This window comes from Lutra lutra, chromosome 9 (assembly GCF_902655055.1).
Source record: "Lutra lutra chromosome 9, mLutLut1.2, whole genome shotgun sequence".
NCBI lineage: Eukaryota > Metazoa > Chordata > Mammalia > Carnivora > Mustelidae > Lutra > Lutra lutra.
The window spans coordinates 127,040,629-127,064,037 of record NC_062286.1 but is presented as its reverse complement, the minus strand read 5'-3'; the positions used below and the strand labels follow the sequence as shown (position 1 = coordinate 127,064,037).

The 23,409-nt window shown below is 47.7% G+C and overlaps 1 protein-coding gene across 12 annotated transcripts in view; it reads left to right on the top strand.

The window, feature by feature from the left end:
- PTPRT (protein tyrosine phosphatase receptor type T) overlaps positions 1 to 23,409 on the top strand; it is a 1,067,282-nt gene that overhangs the window by 353,202 nt on the left and 690,671 nt on the right. For all 12 annotated transcript variants that reach the window (XM_047746505.1, XM_047746499.1, XM_047746504.1 and 9 more), the window contains exon 5: positions 8,336 to 8,451. In XM_047746505.1, coding sequence (XP_047602461.1) covers positions 8,336 to 8,451 — 116 coding nt within the window. The remainder of the gene's footprint in view (positions 1 to 8,335; positions 8,452 to 23,409) is intronic.

The window sequence follows — 23,409 nt, the reverse complement described above, 5'->3', positions numbered from 1 at the left end:
TGTCTTAAAAAAAGAACACCACCAAAACACGGAGCAAATTAGTACACTGTTCACTCACAGGGAAAAGTACCCCAAAGCTATTAATTCTTTAAAAGTAATTTTAAATACACTCATCAGCCCTGCGTAGGCGTCAAGAGAGATTTCTCATAGCGGTTAGTACTTACGGTCCAGGGTCAAGAGTCCTAGAAGCCATACTTCTCCTTTGTGCCCATCCAGTCTCTCTCTTGAAGTTCTCTGTCTTTGCTGTGTTTAGTCTCAGATGCGTCAACATGTTTGTGCAAGGACGTGTGGTTCACAGTTTCACGAAATCCCAGAGGGGCGTTGGATGGCATCTTATCTAGTGACATTTGGTTGGGGGGGGGGGGCTATAGTCAAAGGGATATATGCATGGGGATGATGGCAGCCCAGGGCTAGCTGGGTTTCCAGCACCCTTATTTATTAGGATTCTGCATATTGGAGAGTCCCATTAATTTCTTGGCAGCCAGGAGGTTCTGGGTAACTCCTGGGGGGTTTGCCCTACTCCCTCCTTGTAGCCATGAGTCATGCCATTGTCTGCGCGCTGTGTGCTGTTTCTGCAAGAAGTGCCCTGCCCCTTGTGGTGAGAGGCCTTCCGGTCCTTTCATTTGGGGGCTCTTCTCACATCAGCCCCACCCATGTTGCTTTAACTGAAATGACTCTACTTCCGCTGCAATGAATTTGTTAGAACCTTGAACATCACTTCCTTCCCTGGCACTAGAATGCCATCGTTTGACTCGTTGCTTAGAGCGCCTCTCTGGAGGAATTTGGGACAAGTTCCAAGGGGTTTTGGCAAGACAGTGTTTGGGATCATTGTGTTTTGTGTCTGTGCATGGGAACTCTTCTTCCCAGAAAACCGGCCAGCTTCTCAGGAATGCTGAGATCCTACCAGAATCTTCATTACTCTGGCGTAAGGTTCCTGCCCTCTGGGTTACTTGCTGAATCTTTGGGATTTCCTTAGGTGGGTCTGTCCATGTGGTCATGCCTGCCGAACCAGACCTCTTGTGAAGGGGTTCCCAGAAATCCGTCCCCAACCATGCAGTGGGAATTTTCACCTCTTTCATAAGGCTCAGGCTGATTCTTGTTCCTTGCTCCAATCTCAGCTCTGCCTTAACTCCAAGCACTATTGCCCTAACGCCATGCACCATTTATATAGCAGAAATGCAGGTAACACCACCCACCTGGGTAAAGCTGTCCCCTTCCCTGGCCTTCTGGGAATCAGGATCAGCTGCCCGTTAAAGAATGATCTTTGATCTCAGCCTGCACAAATGCATGAGGTCATGTTTGTCCTCTTCGTGGTCTGCTTAACTCCACACGCTCAGCTCTGCCCAACTTCCAGTTTTGAGGTCGTCTCCGGGAGGTGGGGTTCAGCTTCCCTAGGCCCTACACCCATCCCATCCTCACCAGGGATGCTCCCCTCTGCAGCACCCACCTGCAGCCCTGCTTCTTACCATCTGTTTGGTTTGCTCTCGTAAGTGATTTTTGACCCTTCCCAGGGGAATCTGGCCCAGCTCTCTTGTCTGGGATCCTAGATCTCTCCACTCAGAGTGGAATTTTCACCTCTGTCCTGAGGCCCAACCCCTGATACCTGTCCCCTCTTCCAACCTCAACTCCACCTTAACTCTAAGCACTGGTTTGCCATGGAAGACAAATACTTCCTTCTCTTAGAGAAGTCTGCACGGGAAAGGGTTCCCCAGAGGGTGTTTGGATGCCTTTCCACCCCAAAGCCTCATGCTCCCCTCCACCCCAACTTGGAATCTGCCCCTCCTCACTGGGGCTGCTCCTGAATTTAGGATTCTCCTCGCAGCCTTGCAGTCTGCCTGCTGGAGAGTGCAGAAGGCATGGTTATGGCCGAGAGCCGGTTTGCCAGCAAATGGTCCGTAGGGTACAACTCAGAAGGACGTGACTCTGGCTGCGTTCCTGGGTAATGGGAGCACAACGTCGAGCGTACCCTCGATGCTTGGGCAGCTTGGGCTTAAACTTCCCAGAAAGCAGAACATGAGGACCCCATCATAGTGGCTGGGATTGGAACAATTCCATTGAACAATACGTACAAATCCTGGCAGTATGTGTCGTCCGAGGGGGTCTGTCCACGTGGCTCCTGAGTCACGGGGAGGGGAAGGGGGCTTTGCCAAGGCCTCCTTGTCCGGTTGGGCGCTCTGTGCACATCCGCTCCAGCTCTTTGCTCCTATTGTCTTTCAACAGGTAAATCATGGCGCGTTAGCTCCGTGTCAGGAACTGGTGCTGGACGTCGGGTAGGGCGGGTACTTCGGTTGCCGAACTGGTTAGATCCTTGTCTCTATGGTGTTAACTTAGCGGAGCGGCAGAGGGAGGAAAGCCACTCAATAAGTAATATTAAGTAGTAACATACAATTTCAGATGGTGATATCACAGTGGAGAGAATAAATATGAGTGGCTGGGGACGGGGAGTGCTCCTTAGGCAGAGAGGGCAGGGGACAGGTCTGGGCACCTGTGGTCTGAGCTGACACCTGAGTCCCTTGTGCGCAGATCTAGGGAGGGGGACAGGCCAGGCAGAGGAAACAGCAGGTGCAAAGGCCCTGCCGTGGGATTTCACCAGTGTCGCACGAGTAGCCAGAGTGTAGGGGGCACAGGGCAAAAGGACCCGAGTGAAAATTGGGGAGGGAGGCTGAGGCTGGAGGACACAGAGGCTGAGTACCTTGATGAGGTTAGACTTTAATGGAAGCACAGGGTGGCACCCTGGAGGGACTTGGCCTAGGATTGATTTGATCTAGTTTAAGTGTTTAGAAGACCACTGTGGCTGCTTTGCAGAGAATGAGTTGAAGGGGAACAGAGGAGCCAGGACACTGGTCAGGAAGGAAGTTCTGGAGCCATGGAAGAGGTAGGTGGTGGTGGCCTGGACCGGGCTGGTGGAGAGACGTCTGTTCATCGTTCTGCATGTGTTTACTGAGTGTGTACTCCAGGACAGGCACGATTCTGAGCTTCTGGGAGTAAGACACATTCATTCTCTGTCCTTATGGGCTTCCATTGAGGTGGAGGATACTGGAAATGAAACAGGTAATTATATGGTGTATAACAGAGGGTAAATGAGTTTTCTAAGGCTGCCATACAAAATACTATAGGCTGGGTGGGCTGAAACAGAAATTTATTTGCCCACAGTTCTCTAGGTAGAATTCGAGGGTGAAGAGGGCATGGTTGGTTTTTACTGAGGCCTCTGTCCTTTGCTTGCGGGTGGCTGCCTTCTTGCTCTGTCCTCACATGGGCTTTGCTCTGTGCTCCTCATAGGTCTCTGTACATGTGCTCCTGAAATGTCTCTGTGTGTCCAAATCTTCTTCTCCCGACACCAGGTAGAGTGGATTGAGGTCCACCTAAAAGCCCTATCTCCAAATACAGTTGCACTCTGCAGTGTTGATCAGTAGGGCTTTAATATATGAATATTTTGGGGATGGGGACACAGTGTACCCCATAGCAGACAGTCAGCAGTGCTGTGCAGAAACAAAGCACAGAGATGGAGAGAGGTGGGCAGATGAGAGAGAGATTTAGGATGTAGAGTCAGCTGGTCCTATTTGATGGATGAGTTTTCGGAGTTAGAGGTGTCAAAAGCAGCACTCCCTTGGATTTTTGGCTCGGGCCCCTGGCTGGTGTGGGCGGGGCTGGTGTATGTCTCTGGAGCCTGAGTGATGCCCTCGAGCGGGCCGACTGCGCGCGCATCCTGGGGCACTCGGGGAACGTGAGTCGTGCACGCTGCTAGCGGTTTCCGTGCTGTCCTCTGCAGTGACAGTACCTTTTGCCCTCCAAAGCCTTCATATGAATGCATTTATGACTTCACTCATGGGTGTTAAAAATTTAACTATATGGAGAAACATGCATTCTCCCCAGGCTTTGTAGTTCTCCACTTCCATCCTCCAAAACATTTTTCCTATTAACATCAGGTCAGCACTTATCAATAAGCGATTCCACTGAATATTTCAGAAGTTGCGGGGCTGGTGGGGAGGGGGGCAGTTAGTGCCTGATTTGCAGCTGTATTCTCCATCGGTTTGGGCTGAAGTTTCAACTTCTCATGATTGCCTTGCAGCTTCCAAAACACCGACCGACAGACAGGCGTAATACTCCAAGGAAATTATTTTCTCTTACAAACCGAATGCTCTTGTCTGTATTTTATAGCACATTTAACATTTTTGTGGGATTCTAAAAGTATTTGAGCCATAGTTGCCCCTCCGCTGTCATTCTCCGTGTCAGCTGTGAGCAGGGACACCGCAGCTACAATCACACACGAGAAAGGTCGGCATGATTTTCCACCAGGTCTCCAAGTTTCTAGCTCCCAAGCTGACTTGTAGAATTTTTTAAATCTTTTTTCTTTTCCCCCATCACAACCTTGCAGGGCCATGTCCCCGAGCCCACTGAGTGTCTCCAGCACGTTTCTAATGTGGGTACTGTGCTTTCTCCTCAACTGCATGGCTTCCTACTGAGCACTGAAGGTTTAAAGAGCGAGATAAAGGGCACAATATTGTGTCTTCAGATGCAACACTGATATCGGCAGGAGTTTAAATGTCACCAGCATCAAGGCATTTTGCCCCAAATGCACAGCTGGTTTGCTGTTAGCCCCATTCAGCGGGATCCCACTTTGGAGGTGCTGGGTCTCCGTGGGGAGTGAGGGTGGATTGTTTAGAACCACAAGTTAGAGGCTGGGCTGGGCCCCAAGGTCATCAGTGTTTGGCCTCAGGTTGGCAAGTGGAAGCTGGTGGTATAAATTCTTTCCCCGAGCTGTATGTGCCGGAGGAAAACCATAGGTGAGAGAACAGAGGGCTCAGAGGTGGACTTGAGTGTGTGTGTGTGTGTGTGTGTGTGTGTGTGTGTGTGTGTAGAGAGGGTCAGAGAGGCCAGGAGCTCAGAGAAGTGGCCTCAACAGGTCGCCAACACAAGGAGGCTCCGCACTTGTGTCCTGAGGTGGGGATGAGGCCAGGGCTCCAAGAGCAGACCCAAGAGTAAGGGCATACAGAGGGCTGGGCAGGACGAGGGTCTATGGGTAAGTTCTCATGTTGGGAACCTTGAGCTAGGGCTAGCAGTCATGTGATCCCCAGCGTGCTCCTGCAGGGGTGGGGGGCATCCCTGGATTTATGGAGCCAGACAAGGCAGGACTGGCCAGTGGGAATTGTTCTAATGACTTATATAGGAGCTAACAGAGACCGCACGTGAGAAGAGCTTGCCTGCAGATGTGTTTGGTTAAGCCTCCATGGCGTTGTAATGGAATTTAGTCAAGACTTCAGAATGAGAGATTTCATATAAAATCGGATTTCTTACTTGGGTTGAAAAATTGGACGATGGGCTACTCTAAGCAAAGTACTCTGGAGTGGCCTTCTCTGCTGGATCTGAGTAACAGCTGCCCCTTTCAAGGGGCCATGGGGTCTTTATCCATTTCTCCTCAGGCCCTACCATCCCTCAGTGCCACCTCAATGCTGAGGCTGGTGTCAGATGCCAGTTGTCACTGTGCATGCAGTGTTGCTGTTCTTTTTTTTTTTTTTTAAGATTTTATTTATTTATCTGACAGACAGAGATCACAAGTAGGCAGAGAGAGAGCAGGAAGTAGGCTCCCTGCTTAGCAGAGAGCCTGACGCGGGGCTTGATCCCAGGACCCTGAGATCATGACCTGAGCCAAAGGCAGATGCTTAACCTACTGAGCCGCCCAGATGCCCCGAAATCTCTATTTTATGCAAATCTCTGTCAAAAGTGGGAACGTGAATGACGGAGCAAGAAGGTGGGGTTTTGTTTTGGTTTTTTTTTCTAACTGAGCCACTTTATTCATTTATAAAAATGGCTCCTGTGGATGCACGGGTTCAGCCTCGCTGCTGTAAACAATCCACGTTTCACCAGAATATTAACCCCAGGGGCCATTAAGCCTCTAAATTCTCTACCCCTGAACCCAGAAGGGAGGGAGGAGGAGAGCCCGGAGATGAAAGAGGCCTGACAAAGGTCTGCTGCTGAGAAGCCGGGAATCAGAAGCGAGCAGGGGACATTGATCCGGAGAAGATCCATTTCTCATTGCACAAGTCCCAGAGGTTAAACTGTTTGCCCAGTGTCCCCAAGGGTAAGGACAGACGTCCCTTTGTGAAACCCAGCACAAAGCCTCCCAACCCTGGAGGTAAGACTCTCCTCCCTCCCTGCCCCAGATGGATGGTCCCTCCCTTTTAAACCTGGGGTATAAAGGGGCTTACAGTTGTTTACTCTTAGTCCTACTTGAATGGACTTGAACTGATAGTTCCAAAAATAACTTTATAAAATTATACAGGAAAGCCAAAAGGAAGTGATTTCAGACAATCAAAGCAGCATGACGTTGGTCAGGTTGACCAGATGCCGGAATCTTCCGTTCGGAGAGCCCCACGAGGAGAGGTCTCCCTCCCCCTGCTCCTCAGCTGCTTGACACCACTTTAGCCATGGGGTCCTGAAGGTAGCACTAGGGGGTCCCCAAGCTGCCGTCCTTGGTTTAAGAGCCTGAGCAGAAAGTGTGCTTTCACACAGCAAGTCTGCCTAATCACGCCAGAGGTTTGGGAATGGCTGAGCTCTGTATGTCATGACGCACGTTGGTTGAAAACGTCGTGTGGAGTATGAAGGCCATGGGGACAGATGGCTCAGAAGGGGATGACTCATGATTAAATACTTGGGAGCCATGAGAGGAGTCTCGAGTCAGCCCAGCCTGGCCTGCAAGCCCTTTCTCTCCACCCTGGGGTCCAAGTGACACCACTGACTTCCCATTACCCAGGAAGCCAGCAAATGTGCGATTTAAATGTTGACTTTTGGGCTAAAATTTGGACTGAATTTTGTTTGCCTCTTACTAATGCCATGTAGCTTTGGGCAAGTGAAACTCGTTGAGCCTCAGCTTCTGCCTCTCTGAAAGGGGACTAGGCATATTGTCTGCTTTACAGGGACGTTATGAAGTTAAATGAGATAAAACATGTAAAGCATTTGTCACAGGGCCTGACATTGCTAGAGCTTTAGATAAGTGACATTACTGCCATTAGTGTCTCTCTGGGTACTGGACTCTCTCTGAAAAGATGGCCAGAGGCCCTTGTTGAACCTTCTTGATCCTCTTAGCAACTGTTCATTTGGTCTCATCGTGGGGTAGCGGCTGTCTGGTTCATCCTTGATTTGGTTGATGTGCTAAGGGATCCTTGGCACTTTTGTGCCTCAGTGAAGAAATTTTTACTTCTAGACATGGGTTAGCAACCCTCACCTCTTTGGTGAGCTCAACATGGCGAGACCGTGACTCCACAAAAACGAAAGAGATGAACCTGTTACCCCACATATAACAGTTTCTTTCTGGGATGATTGCTCAGACCCTGTAAGTTTCATTTATTTGAAAGTCCCTTGTCCTGTGAATGCCAAGTCTCCAGAACCACATGTCCCCTGTCCCTCCCATCTTTGGGAGATACCGTGCCGTAGAGTTCAGAGTATGGACTCTAAATGCTGCTTGACTTGTCTGCCTCAGTTCACTCACTGGAGGGCAGAGATGATCCCACCACCAGCCGTGTTGGGTTCAGTGAGTGACTGTGTGTGGACCCTGCACAGCGAGTCCTGTGTGAATGACAGCTCCTGGTTTTCTCCTCCACCTCTTCTCCCTTCTGTGCTCTGCCCTCCTTATCATCTTCTTCAATCAGTGTCATCGCTGAGCCCATGAGTGTGGGTCTCAGGCTCTGAGGTGCTTTTTTTCAGCGTCCCTCTTTCTGCTCTCTCACCGGAGGGAGGACTTCTCTCTGGTGTATCCTCCCCACGCCCCACCTTTAACTTTCCCTTCCAAACATGCTGTATTTTTTTTTAAGATTTTATTTATTTATTTGAGAGAGGTAGAGAATGAGCAGAGGGCAGAGACAGAGGCAGAGGGAGAAGCAGGCTCCCCACAGAGCCCCCGACAAGGGGCTTGATCCCAGGACCCAGGATGCTTAACCGACTGAGCCACTTAGGCACTCCCTCTAAACATGCCAGTATTACCCAGACGCTAAAAAGAGGGATCTTTGAGGCTCCGAAAGACCTGGTTCATGTCTTAGCTCCCTCACTTTCTGGCTCTCTGACTGTGCTGAACTATGGAGGTCCTCAGAGCCTTCATTTTCTGATCTGTGAAATGGGGATAGTACCCACTGCATGCATATTGCTGGGGTTTAAGTGCGGCGATCACACAAAGCTCTTAGAATGAGCAGAGCCTGGCTCACAGGAAGGGGGCGAGCAGCCGAAGCTTCACCGCTGTGGATTCCCCCCTGCCCAGTGCTCGTCCTGAGCTGCCGTCCACCCATGGGGAAGTGGTGCAGACTGTTGAATTCACTCCTCATGTGCCATTTGGTTTCTCTCCTAGGAAAAGCACCTCACTTTCTGCGGCTCCAAAATGTCGAGGTGAACGTGGGGCAGAATGCCACGTTTCAGTGCATCGCTGGTGGGAAGTGGTCTCAGCATGACAAACTTTGGCTCCAGGTAAGGATGAGAGTGGCCCCTGCTACTCATACTTGCCATCCATTGGTAAAGGAAGAAAGTGTGTGCTGGGGTGAAGGGCTTGGTGTGGGTAAGGAGAGGGAATAGTTCTGTTGTACCTCTGCTCCTTGGGTGAAAACCTACATCCATAATCTTGTTAGATCTTCACTCTAATTCTGTTTTGTAGGCATCAGGATGCCCATTTTACAGATGGAGAAACTAAGACCACACACATAAAAGTGCCAGAACTAGAATTTGTAACTATGCCCTTTCCAAGCTGCCTTCTAACAAACTTGGTCCTTTAAGGCCAGACTCCCAGGGCGAAGGCAAAACTTAATACTTTAGATTCTGGGTTTGTGGAATCATGAAATCTTCATGGGAGGGACCTTGCCCACCCAGTGGTCCATGAGATTCCTGTCTGACAGGCTGTGCTTCTCCCCAGCATCCTGGTAAAGTCTGGTAAAACGCCTCTTTGCCAGAGTCACGACAGCAGCAAAGCCATGTGGTCTTTGGCTGAAAGAGTCTCTCAGGAAAGTCAGGAAGATGTTCTGAGTGTGAATGTGTTCTGCTCTTAGTTCTGCTCCTTGGCCTCAGTTTCAAATCAAGAGAAGAGAGGATCCCTTTCAGTGGAGGTGGGGGAAAGGAGGGGACACGGAATTAGACACAAATTGTTGCAGCATTGGAGATATCCCCGTGGATGTTGACGTAGAAATCCCAGGGGCTAGGACAGCGCCGAGGGTCGAACTGTGCCATTCACTGAGTAGACAGATGTGGCTTTTAAATGTATTTTGGTTTTGTTCTTTATTTTACACAAATTTTTTGAGGTTTAACTGAGATACAGTATTTAAAATGGTACCTTTTCACATGTGTGTATTTGTGAAACTATGGTCACAGTCAAGGTACCAGACATATCCATCTCCCTCAGACTCGTCTTCGTTCCCGTTTGAAATCCCTTCCTTCTGCTCTCTGTTCCCATCTGTCCCCAGGTGACCACTGATCTGTGTTCTGTCATCGAACCATTGACCCTTGATCTCACATGGGTTTAAACTGGGTGTGTTCACTTCCACATCGATTTTTTTCTCAATAAATACAGTACTGTGGTGTAAATGTATTTTTCACTTCCTTATGGTTTTCTTTACATTTTCTTTTCTTTAACTTCACTGTAAGAATCTGTATATAAGGACTCTTGGGTGGCTCAGTCGGTTGAGTGGCTGCCTTCGGCCACTCGGCCACCCGGTCATGGTCCCGGGGTCCTGGGATCCAGTCCCGCCTCGGGCTTCTTGCTGGGCGGGGAGCCTGCTTCTCTCTCTCCCTGCCTGCCGCTCTGCCTGCTTGTGCTGTCTCTGTCAAATAAATAAATAAATAAATAAATAAATAAATAAATAAATAAATAAATAAATAAATAAATAAATAAAATAAATTTAAAAAAAGAGTACTGTATATAATACATATAACATATAAAGCATATATTTATTGACTATGTTATCAGTAAAACTTTTGGTCCACATAGGTTATTAGTCGTTTAGTTTGGAGGGAGGAGATGAAAGTCATACATGGATTTTTTTTACTGTAGTGGCGGTTGCTGTTTTTAACCCCATGTTGTTGAAGGGTCAACCGTGTATTAATTTGCATGTCTTAGAATTTTCTATGAAGTCACACAACATGTACTCTTCCTTTCACTCAACAGAACTATTCTGAGATTCCTCTATGATGTGTATAGATGTACTTTATTTAAAAATTTGGTTGAGTGATACTCCATTGTATGAAGATACTATGATTTCTTTACACATTCATCTGTGGATGGACACGTGGGTTGTTCAGTTATAGGTGATTTAAAAAACAAGTTGCTGTGAACATTCACGGACTTGAAGGCGTATAGGCAAATGCTTTCGTATAGGACGTATAGGCAAATGCTTTCGTTTCTCCGGGACAGGTGCCTGGAAGTGGAGTGGCTGGGTCATCTGGTAGATATGTAGCTTTAAAGAACTATGAGCTCTTTTTCCGTACGGTCGTACCATTTTGCACTCCCATCAGCAGTGGATAGGAGTTGTTGTCGCTTACCAACGTCCCTGCCAGCGCTTGGTAAGGTCATTCTTTTCAGTTTGAGCCATTTGAACAGGTGTGTGGTGGTACCTCCTCGTGATTCCCCTTTCCCTTTGCCTCAGCACCAGTGACGTTGAACGCCTCTCCTTGTGGTCATTTGCTGGCATTCGTGTGTCGTCTTTGGTGCTGTGTCTGTTTCACTTTTTTTGCTCCTTTTTTATTGGTTGATTTCCTGTTATTGCATGCTGATAGTTCTCTGTATGTGCTGGATATAAACCCTTTGTCAGTTACATGCTTTGCAAATATTTTCTCTCTTTATCTGTGGGTTGTCTTTTTGTTCTCTTAATTGTAGCATTGGAGGAGCAATTTTAAATTTGGATGAAATCAAATTTATCTATTTTTCTTGTTTGGATCTTGTCCTGGCATCATTTCTAAGAAATCTTTGCCTCACTGAGGGTTACAATGATTTTTTTTTCTTCTGTTTCCTTCTAGAAATCTTATAATCTTAGCTTTTACATTTAGGTCTGTGATGCATTTTGAGTTCATTTTGCATATGGTGTGAGGTATGCATCAAAGTTTTTTTTTTTTTTTCTTTTGGCGTGCATTTAGATATCTCTGTTGTTTCAGCATCATTAGCTGAAAAAGCTCATTCTTTCTCTCCTGTGCTGCTTTTGTCCACGGAGACAGGGGCTGGGCTCTTGAATTTGTTCCATTGATCTTTTTGTCTATCTTGGTGCCTCTATCCTGCTGCCTTGGTTCCTGTAAGCTTTATGATAAGTTTTGAAGTCCGGTGTTGTTAGTCTTCTGGTTGTTTTTCATTTTCACAGCGATTATGGCCATTCTAGGTCTTTTGTATTTCCATCTGACTTTTAGAATCACTTCGTCATCTTCTACATGAAAAGCCTGTTGGGATTTTGATGGGGATTGATTGCATTGAATCTATAAATCACTTTTGCAGAGAACTGACAGCAGTAATGACTTTTCTGGGTCTGAACATGGTATAGTTCTTCATTTATTTAAGGTCTGTAGTGATTTCACTCAGCACTTACTGTAATTTTCAGTGTATAGGTCTGACACATTTTTTTGGTCAGACTTATCCTTGGGTATCTGGTATCTTGGTATAAAAAGATCTCCATTTCTTTTTTTTTTTTTTTTTAAAGATTTTATTTATTTGTCAGAGAGAGAGAGGGAGAGAGAGCAAGCACAGGCAGACAGAATGGCAGGCAGAGGCAGAGGGAGAAGCAGGCTCCCCGATGAGCAAGGAGCCCAATGTGGGACTCGATCCCAGGACGCCGGGATCATGACCTGAGCCGAAGGCAGCTGCTTAACCAACTGAGCCACCCAGGCGTCCCAAGATCTCCATTTCTGACTCTGACTGCTCGTGTATGAAGTACAATTGACTTTCACATATTGATATTGTATCCTGTGACCCTGTTAAACTCAACGATGGCTGTTTGCATTTAAATTAATTAAATAAAATTCTGAACTTCGATGCCCATCACGCAAGTTGCATTTCAAGTGGACAGTAGCCATGGGCTTCTAGCGGCTACCGTGTTGGACAAGTGCCCACGGGACACGGGATATTTGCAACATTGCAGGAAGTCTTAGTACAGAGCAGAGCTCAAGCTTCAACAAAGCCTGAATAATGGTTGGAAGACTGTAACTGCAGTTACCTCCATCTTCACTTACTGAAAGATCTCCACCATGTCTTCTGGCTGACATAGTTTGGATCTTGGACCCCAGCTTATGCCCAGTCATCTCTGCACACTTGGATGGAAGTTCATCGTACTGCTTCTCTTCTTGCGTTTGAACCCATTTCCTCTAGTTGGAAAATGCCTGGGTGGACGAGCACCTCTTATGGCTGACTGTTCTTCCTTGCTCCTTAGTAGTGCAGTAGAATGAAAATAATAGTTGTGCCCGACCCTCTTGCTTCGCTGGGCTGCCTGCAGACCACAGGAATCATGGTAAACTTCCATGTGACACTCAAGTGTTTAGTGTTAATTAATCTTTCAGTTGTAGTTCGTATCGATGTGCATCGGGCTTTCTAGAACTTTATCATTTCAGTGGCATTGCCTAGGTTGGGTCAGGAGATTGAGAAGGAACAATCACAATATTTTCAACACCTTTATTTAGCTTTTCCAATTATTTTATCATGATTATGGCTGCATTTCTGAGTTGCACGTCCCAAGCCTCGGCTTTATCAGAGGAAGGATTTAGGAGGTAATAGAAGTATTGGAGGAAATAGATAGAAACACTCAGTGTGGAGCTCTTCTGCATCTTACTTATTTACCGCCTTTTCAATGCAAACCAAACCTTATTTCACAGAACGTTTTTTAGGTGACTTACAATGGGACATAAAGTGTGACAAGATAGCATAAATTAAAAGTGAGGCAACGGGAGATAGGAGGAAAGGAACACGCTGCAGAGCTGGTCATAATGTTAAAACTGCGCTTCTCCACATCTGGGGCTTCCTGGTGGGTCACCGGTGGAGCCCTTGGCCCCGCAGCCGTGAACGGCATGAAGGAAACTTGTCAGATACACAGTTCAGAGTGTCCACAAGATAAACACAAACCAATTGCTTGGGAAAATTCTAACTTGTTCACACAGAAGCCAGGCAGAAATTGTTCCCGGGAGTCCTCCTAAAGAAAACAACGTCTGCTGGAAGGAACGGCGTTCTCTCTATTGAGGGCACACAAGTGAGTTTCACAGGCTCGTTTCCCATATTGGTGCCCTGTGCAAAAGCACAGAAGAGGGAGGGGCGGGGGTTGGGCAATGCGATGGGACTGACGTCCCCAACTCTCTGCTAATTGTCTCCATCCTGGGATACTTTAAATATAACTGGAGAATGAATAGTTTCAGTAGCTACTCCTTTAAGGAGACCACCAGAAATATTGTCTCCCTCATCTATATTTCAGAAAATATTGGGAGGTAGATGATCTACCCCGTGCTCTCCGGCAAATGCCAGCTTGTCTAGTCAAGTCCAGGCTTATATTCAGCAGTGTGATTGGAAGTGAGTTAACGTCTTTGTACAAAATAGGAGGCACCTGTTGTGACACCTGTCTGCCACTCAGGAGGCCGGCCACAGCACCCTGGTCTGACACAGGCTGAGACAGGAGCGGATTTCTCATGAGATGCTCCCTTGGATCTGTTCCAGCACCTGGAGATGCAGCGTACAGACTGGCCCAGGTTCTGTTCCACCAATCAGGGCTTCTGTGACTCAGTCTGAAGCTTTCCAAAGTAAGCGAAACAGATACATTGTGACCAAAAGTCTACCTGTCAACCATGCTATTTCCTTCTGTAGCTTCCAAGAGATACCAAGGAATCACTGTTGGTCATCAAAGATGGAAACATTTTCATCCACCAGTTTGAAGTCAGGGAAATAAAGCCAGTGACTTTGCTTTGTGAATAGTATGTCAGTACCCCTTCTCTCCAGCAATGTTTTGGGCATGGTTGGTGGACTTTCAAATTGAGCTAAATCCTTATGGTCTGTGTCCTAGAGAACGGTTGCCTTCCTTTCTATAGAGTGGGACTCTAGAGCTTGCTTATCCATCAGTGCTTTCTGATCATAAATTGGTAAGTTAAAAAGGAAGACTAGCCCATACCTCTGTTTATTCTCTCCTGGAAACTTTCTGTACCCTAAGAAACCCCCAGCTGCTGGTGTCGGCTTTTGTGGAATTACAATGCATGCTTTACCTAAAATCAATGGATAGGATCTATGCAAAAGCGTGTATCCCCAAGACTAGAATAATACTAGTCCTTTAGGGAAAAGGCTGATAGAGGCCATTGACAATTATAAACAAGCTCATTTTGTTTGGGAGTGATTTCTCCTTGAGAAGAGTATAAGGCCTCTTTTCCTTGAGAAGAGTGTAAGGCCTGGTAGTAGGGCCTCACTCATGACTTGCTCATTCCTTACATGATACGTTGGCTTGAGCAACCCAAACTTACCATTTCTAAGCATTTCTGAAGCAAGTAGATGGTGCACATTCTGAGTGCAATGTCCAGTAAGCAAAGCAGCCTACAGTTTGGGCAGCCCTTTAAAAAAAAAAAAAAAAAGGATAGCATGCAGGGTACAGCTAGGTGGAGGTGTGCTGACAGATTATGAGTGCAGCACATAGTCTGTATGTGGGTGCGTCTTTTCTGGAAGCTAGTTTGGCAGTAGGTAGCTAAAGTCTCAAATGCACATGTTCTTCTCACGAGTGATTTTACTTTCGGGAATGGATTGAAGAAAATAACCAGAGGGAGAAATAAAAATGTATCTGCAAGTATGTTCCAAAGGATGAAACCTGAAAACATCCTGAACGTCCCCCAGAAGGGACTGAAGATGGAAATGTTGGCTTGGAGTCATTAAATACCAGGTTATAGAAGTATAGTGAGTGCCATCCTCACAATAGGTGTTTAAGTGAAAAGAGCGGGTTATAAAACAATGTGTTCAGTATATTTTTATGTGTCAAAAAATAAATGCCAATGCATATTTACGTGCATGAATATACCCATATTTCTATAAATAGTATTCTGCGTCAGCACTGTAAGACTCATACCAGGACACGTAGTAATTGACTGTGATGGTAGATTATGTTTGCTTTGTATTTTCACCTTTTCTGTCTCCTCCAAATACGTTAAATGAATATAGGTGACTAATAGGAACAGAAAAACAAAACAAAAACACGAGGCCCAGCAGAATGAGAAGCAGCAGCCCCCCCCTCCACCTTCCTGCACGCTCTCCTTACCAGCAGATGCCGTCCATCCGAGAGGGGGTGGTTAGAAATACTGCGTGTGTGGCACCTGGTCTTTATGGGAGACTGTGGTCCATTGGGCTCCGAGCAGACTGAGTCAGTCCCAGGCGACCCTACAAAGGATCTGCTTCCCCACGGGTTTGTAACAACAAATAACATGTGACGCGTCACAGAAAGGAGATCGTGAGTTTGAACGCTTGGCACAGATCTCAGGAGGGGCAGCATATGTGTTTAGACAAATCTCAAGCATTGGACCGGGAGCAGACCCTAATTGGGCAGGAAAAGGCTCTTGCCCTGTGAGCGCATCAGCTTCATAGCAGTCACACCAGGGTGGACGAGATAAGCAGACATGTCAGTCCTTTCTGCCACTGATGTTTCCGGCCAGCCTGGTTCCCCGCTGCTGCTGGCTCAGGGCTGTGTACGTGCTGGACCCAGCTCCTCCACCTCCTGCCTACGTCTGTACCCGGGGTCCCTCCTGTGTGGGGCTGCTTTTGAAACCTGCGGCAGCACCACAGCTAAACGCTAGTGGTCCGTGGTCAAGAACATAGCAGCTGACGTTGATGGCTTGGTTACAGATAGGATGGACTTAATTCTCACAGCTGGGCTTTCTGGGACTTGCTATTTTTAACCCTATTTGTAGAAGAGACTAAGTCTTGGAGGGGGTCAGTGAGCCCCACAGGCCAGAGTCCCATTCCTTCTCGCCTTCCCCTGCCCCCGGCCAAGTCCAGTGAGAATGCCATGAGGGGGATCTGGGCCAGATTTGCATACAGTGGGGAGCTCTGGGCTTGGGAATCCCAGGGTTAGCATCATTGAGATATAATTCATAAACCATGAAGCTTAGCAAGTCTAGAATCCAGTGGTTTCTAGTGTATTTGCAGTCAGGGTACTGTCATCACATGCTTTGTCTTTCCTTCTTTTCACCTGTAGGTACCTTAGATCAAAAAATAGCTCCTTTAGGGCAACCCAGGGGGTGCAAATCTAGCTGGGCTTTGGATCTACAGAAAGGGTTGCATTCTCCCCAGTTCCTCTGTACCTAATGCAGGAACCCCTCCTCCCGTGCAGCTCATCTCTGAGGACTGTAGCCACCTCACTCCCGGAAATTTCCCTTCTCACACTTACTCTTTCCTCCTTCACTTCCTAATGCCCTTTCCTGGGGGTCTTCCATCAACCCACCCTCAGCTGATGGATGTCAGGATTTGATCACTGCCCCTCCCAGGCTCAGCACCTGGGAGCTGGGGGAAGTGTGGTGAGCAAGGTGCGCCTGCTTCGTGTCCTCGAGGGGCTTACCTTCAGACAGCAGAGACGGACAGTAAGCAGCTAACACAGAATTCAGTATTTCAGCACAAACGTGACCAGTCTACCAGGGGAAGAGGAGGGTCTGTCCGGAAATTCTCTCCCGAGTATCTATCTGAGATGTGCCCTTGGAGTAAGTGGCCTTTGATTAGAGTTCTTACGGGGACTCAGAACTAGCCAAAGGGAGATAATGCCACACGGAGGTAGGGGGGAGGCACGTAAACTAGCCGCGCACCACCTGCACACCCTCTTTGCTCAGGGCTTCCCACTCCCTATGGGGCTTAATCCAGGACGCTCCTGACTCCGAAGGAGCTCTAAACCCCGAGATCCACCCCAAATGAGCAGTCAGCCACACATGCAGGGGGCCCCTGGGAGGACTTCAGCCCAGCTAATCAAAAATGATTTATGTCCACTTGTATTTCTTTTAACTTTTAATAAAAAATAATCAAAAGCTATCCTTTAGAGACAGCCAGAGAGGTACAAATACACTCTTAAGAGAATCAGTGAGTCAGGTTTGAGTTTCCAGACTTCGCGCTGTTGAAGCAATATGCCTTGAAGTGAAAAGCGTATTCATTTACAAATGAACGGTGAGAGTTCCACCTAAATATTTCCTAGCCAGGAAAGAAGGCTCCCAGGATTCTGTGTTGGAGCATCTCCTGTGAAACCGGCATCCTGTCTGCTGCACACCCTTTCCCTTTCGAGAAAGACAGCACCGTTTCCACTTTGACCAATCATAAATCGATTACAAGCCTGCACGCCCTCTCTGAAATAATGGCAGCCGTTTTGCAGGCTATGTCTTATCTCTTTGTGCAGGGAATAATGCCATGACAGAGGAGCAGAGGGGAGGGGGCATTGCGGAATGGCGGGGCCGTTAGAGATGCCTCCACAGCTAGAACAGAGTAGCGTGAAAACAGCAGACTCTCCATGGTGTCAGCTGCTTCTCTGGCTTCCTCTCGAGGTAGCTCCTGAAGACAGGTCTTGCCTGGGTTTGGGAGGAAGCACGTGTACTAGGGTCCGAAATATTAAAGTGGGTATTTGCAGCCCCTCCTCTTGCAAAGAGTGACTCTCAAATGATGTTAAAAAAAAAAAAAAAAGGTGGCTAAGGAATGGTGGAATTTGAATTGTTTTAAAAGAGAGTCAAACAGATGAAAAAGGAGAAAGAAAAACGAGAGATTTCAAAGGAAGCTGTTGCCATTATGGGAGAGGCAGGAGTATAAAATGGGATTAAGCAGGACCACCTTTTGGGTTTCACAGGGCCTTCATTCAGTTGAGAATGTGGGTTGACCCCCGCCCCCCTCCCCGCCCCTGCCCCTCTCCCCTGCATGGCTGAATTGGTCAAAGGTTCACCTTCTGGGCAGAAACATCCTTATGGCTTAGAGCTTGGTGGGCAGACAAAGCCTCTGGGCAAAGAAAACAGATAACCTTCCTCCAGTGCGTTCTGTGAGCTGGCGAGTGTGGACTCTGGTTTGCCAGGAGAGCCTGAGCTGGCTCTGAATGGCGCACCAGTGGCTGGCCGTCTTCGGCGCAGTTGCTCAACCAGGGGAAATGGCCTGGATTTAACAGTGTTCCCATTCATGTATTCTGAGGGATGGTTTGACTCCTTACTTTCCACTGAGGGACTTAGGACGGCAGTAACCTTCATGTCATAGAAACCTAGGACAAAGCGAGCAGCCTCAGCGTCACTCGTCACTCGGGAAGTTGTTAGAAATGCAGGTTATCTAGGCTTGCTCCTGACCAATAGAATCGCCCTCCAGGTAATTCCAGGGCCGGCTGACTTTTGAGAATCACTGCTTTAGACTCATGAAGTTGGATTAAGAAAACCTCACCGGAGCCCGATAGCCTGTCGGGTATGCCGTTGCTTAATGACGTACTCAAAGAGCCTGGTAGGCAAGAATGGGGGAAGATGGTTGGGCAATGCGTCTTCATGTAGGTATTTCTGACTTAGAGACCACTGAGGTTTCCAGAAAGCTAGGCATCTGGGTTTCTGTCACAGAGTCTCCCAGACTGTTTTCTTGGGAGCCCTCGTTTCCCGCAAGATGGCAGTTGATGTTCTTTGAATAAACAAAGTAAGTTTCTGGAACACTGCACGCTCTACCCATCCCTCACAGAGTCCTGGTGTAACCACACACGGTCCTATAGGGATGGCACTTGGACAATGGGATGATAAGGCCTCAGTCTCTGGAATCAGATCCCCTGGGTCCACGTGCTAATTCAGTCACTCAGCAAAGTCATATAAGGACTTGTTTCTGCCTGTGTGGTTGGTTCTGACTCACTGAGTCAGAATCTGCCTTTTTAAGGAGATTGCCAGGGGATTTGTATGCACCATTCATAAGGCGTGTTGCTTGACCTAGTTCTGCCTCAGTTTCCTCATTTGTAAAATAGGAGTAATGAATAGGGCTTCTCTCATGCTTTATGGGGCATTGAGAAGCACCTGGAGGGTTTGTTAAAACCAAACTGGCTCTATCCCTGGAGATCCTGAATGAGTAGGTTTGGGGCGGGGCCACAGAATTTGCATTTCCAACAGGCTCCCCAGGGAATGCTTCTGCCGTGGGTGTGCAGACCACGCTTTGAGAACTAGTATTCTGGAACATTCTAAGAGCACAGCTCTCTGCGCTGATCATGTTGTCCCCCAGGAAGCATAGCGCTTCCACACTCAACTTTATACTTGACCCTTTTTGCCATTTTGTTGGAATTTTAACCCAGCCTATAAATTTCCTCTGGGCAGAAATTCCACCTTCCACACTCTCTAGTCTCTCATTTTCTGTTTCATTGAATAATGAGGACATTTCCAGTGTTGTTAATAATAGAACAAGGAAGGGGGAAAACTCAGATTGCCAACCCTAATAAACAGTGTCTACAAATGGACACCAACCCTGGAATTCTCTCTAAAATTTGCATTTCCAGCAGCTTTCCAGGTGATGCTGATGGTCCAGGAACCCCCCCACCCCCACCCCCGAGAAGCACTTTCATAGAGATTTTTAACGGATTAAGTGCATTCTGTCATGTAAGCCAGTTAACACGGTGCCTGGCAAGGGCTTTGTACTCAAAAATGTTAATGTGACTTTTACTTAATAAATGCTCAGACAAATCCTGTTAGGGTGAACGAAATATTTATCAAACTCACTTAGGTATGCAGCTCTTTACTCATGGGAGATAGATGGATTCTGAGGGGATGCTGTGTGTCACTGCAGGGTGCTCGAGCTTTCCATGTAGCAAGTGTTCAGTGGAGGCCGTTCGTGGTCTGGCCACCTCCCCTGTCCCCCCCTGCCCCCTTTTAGAACAGGTTCAGGAGCAACTTACTAGCCTATCTCAAAGCAGTGGCTCATGGGACTTCAGGAGACCCCACGTATAAGGTCCTGGAGGATGAGGAGGTAGGGACAGGAAAGCGCTGGGTAGAACGGATGCTACCGGTGTCCTGGACAGTGTCCTTTCTGAGCCAGTGCTCCCAGCCCTAAGGCACTGTGCGGTTGGCTGCTAATGGCTCCCATCTCTTCTTCCCCGGCAAACTGCTTTGGGGCAAATGGGAATGGTTTCCTTCTTTCCCCACCGGGCAGGCCATGGCCAGCGACTGGCTGATACGGGGTACCAGCGCTGGCTCCTGCCCTCAAGCTGGGATCAGCTCTGGTACACTTCAGGTTCCCTAGGTCCTGGGGAGTCAGGCTGAAGCTGGACTGTTTTGACCACATCACTCCTCAGTGGCTCCTTCATCCCCTTTTTCCTGAGGGCACTTGGTAGGTTCCCATGTCTCAGGCTCTGCTTCTGGGGAGCCCAGCTCTATCGGTACCCACTGGGAAATTTCTCCAGTTTGCCCCGGACACAGAGGGACTAGAAGATGACTCCATTTTAGCATAACAGATGTAGGTCTGAAAGAAGAAAGGAACTATGCCCAAAATTTCAGAGGAAGGATATACTTATACGTGAAAAAATTCTACAGGCACCAAAAGAAAATTTCCAGTGTGCAGGACTGGTGACTCGGGAGCCTGATAGATTCTTCCACAGGCTTCCATATGCATTATCCATGTCATGCTTCTGTCTGGCTTTCCCCAAGATTTTGACTTCTCTTTGCTGTCCTTCTCCTCTTTCCCAGCATCCCAGCGTTTGTATCCCCATGCATGTACGTGGCACCTGGCATCTTGCTTGCGAGGATTTACTTTTCCACCGTGTCTCTGGGCTGTGGTTCATTTCCGGCTCCCAGCACCCTGCCCGCTCTACCCCTCCCTGTGCCCACTCAAACCTGCTCAGTTGCCTGTGAGCCTGAATTTCATGACTCTGTTTCTGCTTGATGAAACCTCCATTTGTTTTCTCCCCTTGCGTTTTCCTTCCTGCCTGTGTATGGGTCTGAGACCATGGTTGGAACCTGTGCTGCTTACACAGTCCCTCTGCTTAAATCCCTTCTCCACGTTGCCACGGCATTCTGGTAGCTGAGCCCGTCGCCGTGCCTGGTTTCCTAGGATCTCCGTTGATCTCAGGTCCTCGGTGGCTGCTCATTTGTCTTGACCTTCAGCACCTACCTCCCCTTCTGTCTGGGCTCATCTCTCTAACTTAACCTTCATTTCTCCTTGCCGGGGGTCCATTGCAGTGCCATTTCCTACCATGACTCTTCGTCTCTCCTGCCCGTTCCTGTCCTGCTGTTGCCTGCTCCCAATATGACAAGTGTGATTATCAAAAGGCCTATTTTCCAGAGATTTTATAAGACAACCTGCAATTTCCTATCCTTCGATGGGAGAAAGCTTGGTGGTTCAGGGACTAAAGAGAAAAATGTGAGTGGTTCAGGGAGATGCATTAGTCCTCTCTGGTTGTTCTGGAATGTGACATCATTATGAAGAAAAGCAAATAATACTGGAGGTCACATCAAAATAAATTTTTTTTAAAGAATTTATTTATTTAACAGAGAAGGGAGAGTGGGAGATGGAGAGGGAGAAACAGGCTCCCCGGCTCAGCAGGGAACCCGATGTGGGACTCGATCCCAGGACCCTGGGATCATGACCTGAGCTGAAGGCAGATGCTTAACCAACTGAGCCACCCAGGTGCCCAATAAAATTGAAACTAAGTGTGAAAAATGAAGGTTTTGCACTTAACTGGTTCTTTGCTGTTTGTTAGTTTCTTATGACTGATGCTACAAATTAGACTTAATTTGTTAATTTGTGGCTAATTTGTTAACAAATTTGTTAATTTGTTAATTTGTGGCTAAAACAACACAAATTTATTATCTTGCAGTGTGGGGATCAGAGGTCAGAAATGAGTCTTACAGGGTTAGATCAAGGTGTTGGCCAGGCTGCATTTCTTCTAGAGGCCCTAGCAGAGAATTCGCTCTTAACTTTCCCAGCTTCTGGAAGCTGTCTGCATTCTTTGTTCTTGCTGCTTCTTCCATCTTCAAACCATCAGTCATGTCACTCTGACCTCTGCTTCTGTCACATGTCCTATCTCTGGCTCTGACCCTCCTCCATTGCTCTCATGCGAGGCTCGTAGTGATTACATGGGGCCCACCCTGTGTCATCCAGGATCATCCTCAAATCTCCAGATCCTGAGCTTAATCAACATCTTCAAAGTCCCTTTTGCCATGGAAGGTGACGTATTCCCAGGTTGCAGGGACTAGCCCATAGACATTGTGGGGGGGCTGTCATCCCTACCCCACTTTTCATGGTTAGTTTCGTGGTTAATTTGGAGAGCTCAGCTCACACCAGAATGCGCCATCATGGGTTAAACGGTCTGTTACTCCTTCCTGTTGATGCATCAGGAGGACATCACAAAGTGGGCACATCCATTAGGGGTGTAAGGAAACCAAAGCCGAGAGAAATGAAACCAGGGCCCAAGGCTGCACATATTGGGCATTTGTGTGCATTTGTTTATTACCATTTCCTGTCCCATCTTGCCCTGGCTCCCGCCCTGACCTCTCTCAAGTGTGCAGTCTCCTGGGAGCTCCACTGTGACCACTGGAGGACCAGCCACATCCGAGAGAGGTGGTCTGGGCTCTGGAAGCAGTAACAGGTGAGGCGTTTTATGCCAGATTGCTTTATTTTTTTTTTATCAGCACGTTGTTTGTTTGTTTGTTTTTCTGCCTAAATTTTTAAGTACTTCTTTTTCCTAATGTCCAATATGTTTGTGAGATAAAACACATACCTCGACGGTTGTGGTTCTCATAAATTTTGTCACGTGAACGGTAGGCCATGGTAGTCCGAGGAGTCAGGTTTTGTTTTCAACCAGGCAAGTGAGCTCATGTAACTTGGGTCAGGATTTGTGTTCCATTCCCCGAGTTCCCATCATCCGGTGAACCAGTTACTCGTCTGGTACATCGTCTGATCTCTGTTTTCTTCCTCATTTTGCCTCCCTCCTGCCCTTTTGTCAGGGCCTTCCTGGCGATCGGGGTTATTTTCTCAAGCCTCTTGGCCCTGGCCGGTGCTTTCCTGCAGTGTTGATTCTGTGATTCATTTATGGTGCCATTCGGAATCCTGCAAATGGTGCCCTTGTTTGTTTCCTGTAATTCTTCTGGGGTTTATTTTCTTCCTTTGTACTTGTCCGTATCCACTCACCTCTTAGCAGGTGCTCTTTACAGTTCATGTGCTGGTACTGTGCTCGGTGTCTTTCTTGTCTCCCACATTTCTTGGTTGTTCAAAGCGCTGGAGGTCTGAGGAAAATGCGTCATGGGCTGTCTGGCCGGGACGTAGGCATTTTTGCTTATTTTCCCCTACGCGACCGTCCTTCCTCTACCCCATCTTTGCCTTTTTTTTTTCTTTTTTGGTCCTCAGCTAAGACATTGGTGACACATAGGTAGATCTTGGCCACACCCATTAACCACTCTCTTCCACATGTGGGAATGAGTGTGCTAGAGGAGGTGAGGGTTGGGGAGTCGTTACCCCACATTAGAGCAACACATGGTGTCTTTGGGCCAAGG